At 48.4% G+C, this 4,503-nt stretch overlaps 1 protein-coding gene across 1 annotated transcript in view; it reads left to right on the forward strand.

Moving 5' to 3' along the window:
• The first annotated feature begins 1,704 nt into the window (after positions 1–1,704).
• MYO1D (myosin ID) overlaps positions 1,705–4,503 on the forward strand; it is a 431,366-nt gene continuing 428,567 nt past the window's right edge. Inside the window, exon 1 of the mRNA XM_042780479.1 lies at positions 1,705–1,799. Coding sequence (XP_042636413.1) covers positions 1,705–1,799 — 95 coding nt within the window. The remainder of the gene's footprint in view (positions 1,800–4,503) is intronic.

A 4,503-nucleotide genomic window follows, 5' to 3' on the forward strand; every position in this document is an offset into this window, starting at 1 on the left:
GGGTCTTCCCCTTTTTTTGTTGACGCTCCACTTTACCAAGCATGATATCCTTCTCCAGGGATTGCTCCCTTCTGACAACATGACCAAAGTAAGTGAGATGAAGTCTGGCCATTCTTGCTTCCAAGGAGCATTCCTGTTGCACTTTGTCCAGGACAGATTTGTTAGTTCTTCTAGCAGTCCATGGTACTTTCAGTGTTCCAACACCACAACTCAGAAGCATCAACTCTTCTTCAGTCTTCCTTATTCATTGTCCAGCTTTCACAGGCATATGAGGTGATTGAAAATGCCATGGCTTGGGGCAAGTGTACCTTAATCTTCAAAGAGACATCTTTGTTCTTCAGCACTTTAAAGAGGTCTTTTGCAGCAGATTTGCCCAGTGCAATACATTGTCTGATTTCTTGGCTGTTGCTTCCATTGGTGTTGATTGTGGAACCAAATAATATAAAATATTTGACAACTTCAGTCTTTCCTTCATTTATCTTAAAGCTGGTTACTGGTCCAGTTGTGAGGATTTTTGCTTTCTTTATGTTGAGATGTAATCCATACTGCAGACTGGTATCAGGAACTTTTGGCTGCATGCTCAAGAAGCCTACAATATTCCTGGAGAGATGAAGCATACATACATTAGAAACTTAAATAACAATATGAGGCAATGTTTGATGGCATGCTCAGCTGAGAGGAACAGAAAAATGGATCATGGAATGTCAAGAGGAGGGAGTCCATTGGCCGTATGGTGAAAAGCTAGGGCTCACGGTCAAATGGGGTGAAACTGCAGCTTCCCCACTTCCTAGCCTTGTGGCAAGCTACTTAAGCTCTCCGTACCTCCAAAATTTAGCTATTGTTAATACTTCTCGGTCTGTGCACGAACCAAGATTTCAAGGATGGAGAGGACATGGACGGAGGGGTTGGAGTGGCCTTCGCGTCAGGGTGACAGAATCATGATGAATTATCTTCGCGAAAAGTTCCACAAACTACTTTTCTTTTGTTTCTTGGAAATTTGATTTCACCCACTCTATTCTGGCATTTAACTGCTTATCAGAAGGCTGGCGGTTCAAACCCACCAGCCACTCCTCGGAAGAAAGGTTGGGCAATCTATTTCCCTAGTGATACCGCCTCGGAAACCCAAGGAAGGGTCGCTATGAGTCGGATCTGACTCCACAGCAATGTGTTTGGTTTTTGGTTTCTTATGTCCCCAGCTACTGGTTCTTCCCTCAAGATTCCAGAGCCCGTCCCTAGGGGGCGCTGCGGCCCAGCCGCCATGGCCAAGGCCCAGCGCGCGCCCCCGCCTCCTGTCCCGCGCGTGCGCGCCGCCCAGGTGAGGAGGCTGTGGCCTGGCCGCCGAGGGGCGGGATCCTCAGCCGGCGGGGCGGGGCGGAGCCAGAGAGGCCCGGCTGGGTCAGGGCGGGGCGGGCGGCCGGGACGGGACTGAGACCAAGGCCAGGGGCGGGACCAGCCGCCGCTGTCTCTGTCTCGGTGTCCCGTCCCCCACAGAGCCCGGCAGCCGCCGCGGGAGAAGCGGAAACTGCCGGGTGTGCCCCACTCCAAGCCGCGCCGGCCAAAGCGCGCCGAGGAGCTGCAAGGCGGCCTCTGTCCGGCCCGGATCCGCCGATCGGAGCGCGGCGCCCCCACCCCGTACCCTGAGGCGCGGCAGGAGCGCGCCCACCTGAGTTGGTCCGCGCCCACCTGAACCCGTCCGCTGGCGCCATGGCGGAGCAGGAGAGCCTGGAGTTCGGCAAGGCGGACTTCGTGTTAATGGACACGGTCTCCATGCCGGAGTTCATGAACAACCTCAGGCTCAGGTGAGGGCTGAACGACCGCGCGCAGTGGTTGCGCTTTCCAAGAAGAGGCGCCCCTGTGGTGCCACCGGATTGGGGGTATCGGGTGGGGTGCGCCGAACTTGAAAGCTGTGCTTTCCCAAGAGGGGGCGTCCCTCAGGTGCGGCTGAATTGAGGGTGTCGGGGGCGTGCTGAGCTCGACGGCTACGCTTTACCGAGAAGTAGCGCTCCTAGGGGGCTCTCCCGATTGGCGCTCTAAGGGGGGCGGCGAGCTGGAGGGAGCGCCAGGCTGCCCTGCTCCAGGTAAGTGATGTGGGCGGGCCCATTTCCACAGCTCCGCTAGAGAGCCCAGTGACCTAATGGAAATAAAAAGCAAAGGAAAATAAAAACTTTAGGAGAGTCGTGACGGCCCCGAATGCCCTGGGAAGACTTGGGGTGGAGGGTGGTTTCGGAGAGAGGCTAGCGTTTCATCCTGCTTTCACATTTGCACACTTGCTTTTCTTCCATTTTCTGTTCTTTCTTTCTTTTTTTTTTTCCTGGTGTGGTTTCATCGAGTCATTCGGGATGCTGTGGAGTGGTGGTGCCTGGGCTGTGTGTTCCGGGACACTGGCTATTTTTTAGTTACTCTCTAAGCGTAATTAGACACGTTTCCAGACATCGAAGAGACTGCTACACTTGCCAGTGCCAAGATAAACTGTCTGAATTTGACAAGGCGTACATGGTTTCAGTTTTTTTCAAGGAGTTATGGATGAAGCCCTTGTGTTACTGGCATCCTTGAGAATGAAGTCACAACACCCCAAAATGGACTTCCAAGAATATTTGTTTTAGAAAGTCATCTAATTGATTATTTCATTCATGATAGAGTCACATGTAAGCAGGAGTTTAATGTAGTTCGCCCCCCTCCTTCTTGTTAACGTTACAGTAATTGGAGTTTCAAAAAAGCATAATGCTGATGTGTGTGTGGTGTTTGACTGGAAGTTTTGGGCCCATTTCTTGTAAAGTTTATAGTTGAACATCACTCCAATTTATAAAGTAAAAATCATAAACTACATTTGAGTACTTACTGACACTAGTTCTCAATATTAATTATTCCTGTTATAATGTAAGAATAGAAAATCTGATTTACTCTTTGAAACTGCCAGCATCGTGGATCTTCACCTGCTCTTGGGCAGGCTCCGTTATACCCCAGAGCAGCGAACAGGACATGACCTGAGTTCCACAGCCGCCTGGCAAACCAAGTGACCTTGAGTTAGTCTGTATCTGAGCTTCCAAATTTGTAAAACAATGAGGATCTCCAGGATTTCTCTCAATGTCCCTATTCTAGGAATCTAGTATTTCCAAGTGCTGACAGTCTCAAACTTGCACCCTATCTTTGTGGATAAAGTGTTGCAAATTGAAGTAATAGAATCAGATTTTGACATAGAGTGTTACCATAGGGTGTTCCATTTCTGACCAGAGTTTAGATGCCCAGATTTTATAGAAATGACTATTTCAAATTCCATATTAATCAGTCAGAATGACATACTTGTACATCAGCTATAAACAATACCCAGTACTATAGAAGGTAAAGGAGCTCTGGTAGTGCAGTGCCTGAGGCACTTGACTGTTAACCAGAAGGCCGGCGGTTCAAACCCACCAGCCACTCCTCGGAAAGAAGGTTAGGCAATCCTACTTCCGTAGTGATACTGCCTTGGAAACCCAAGGAGGGGTCACTACGAGTCAGGGCAACTCAACGGCACATAAATAGAAGTTAAGATTCAAATTGTTGAGATTCAAATTCTAGTTCTTCCACTTTCTCGCTGTGGGCCTTGGGCAAGTTACTTAATCTCTCTGTGCTTCAATCTTCTTGCTGTAAAATTGGGATTATCCTGAGGACTAAATGAGTTAATATGTATCACTTGCAAAGAATGTGTAGTTAGCTGCCTTTTAGCCAGCTCCTGACTGTTGGCAAGTGGAAGCACAATGGAACAAGATGCTGCCTGGTGCTGTGTTATCCCCATGACTGGTCAAGCATTGGACAGTTGTGATCCGTGGGTTTCCACTGGCTGATTTTTGGAAATAGATTGCCAGGCCTTTTCACCTAGTCCATTTTCGTCTGGAAGCTCTGCTGAAACCTATTCAGCATCATAGCAACACAGAGCCACCACTGACAGATCTGTGGTGGCTGCACATGAATTGAATGGGCCTGGAATTAAACCGGATCTCCCAAGTGGAAGGGAAGAATTCCACCATTGAAGCACCAGTGCCCCCTTGCAAAGAATAGTGTCTGAAAGATACATGTTAGTGATTAGTAACTGTTTAAAGTTTTCCCAAGTGCATTTAAGGCACATAAAAACCAAACCCAAAACCAAACTCACTGCCATTGGGTCAGATCCGACTCATAGCGACCCCTCCTCGGGCTTTCAAGGCAGTATCACTGTGGGAGTAGATTGCCCAATCTTCCTTCTGAGAAGTGGCTGGTGGGTTTGAACCGCCAGCCTCTGGTTAGCTGTCAAATGCCTTAGGCAATTTTATAGACTTAGGTTGTTTTTATTTAAGAGCCTCCTCCCCAGGAAAGAAGAAAGACATTGAGAAATGCTTTTATAATTTAGTCACTCATTTTATGAGTATATACTCATAGATGCATATACTCATAGAAGACACTATAGGAATAGTTGAATATGGAGTCGTTCATTTTTGCTTCCTTTAATAAATAAGGGGAGCTCTGGTAGCATAGTGGCTAAGACAC

The sequence above is a fragment of the Orycteropus afer genome, unplaced genomic scaffold (genome assembly GCF_000298275.1).
Source record: "Orycteropus afer afer isolate SDZICR_OR568_19922 unplaced genomic scaffold, OryAfe1.0 scaffold00042, whole genome shotgun sequence".
Classification (NCBI taxonomy): Eukaryota; Metazoa; Chordata; class Mammalia; order Tubulidentata; family Orycteropodidae; genus Orycteropus; species Orycteropus afer.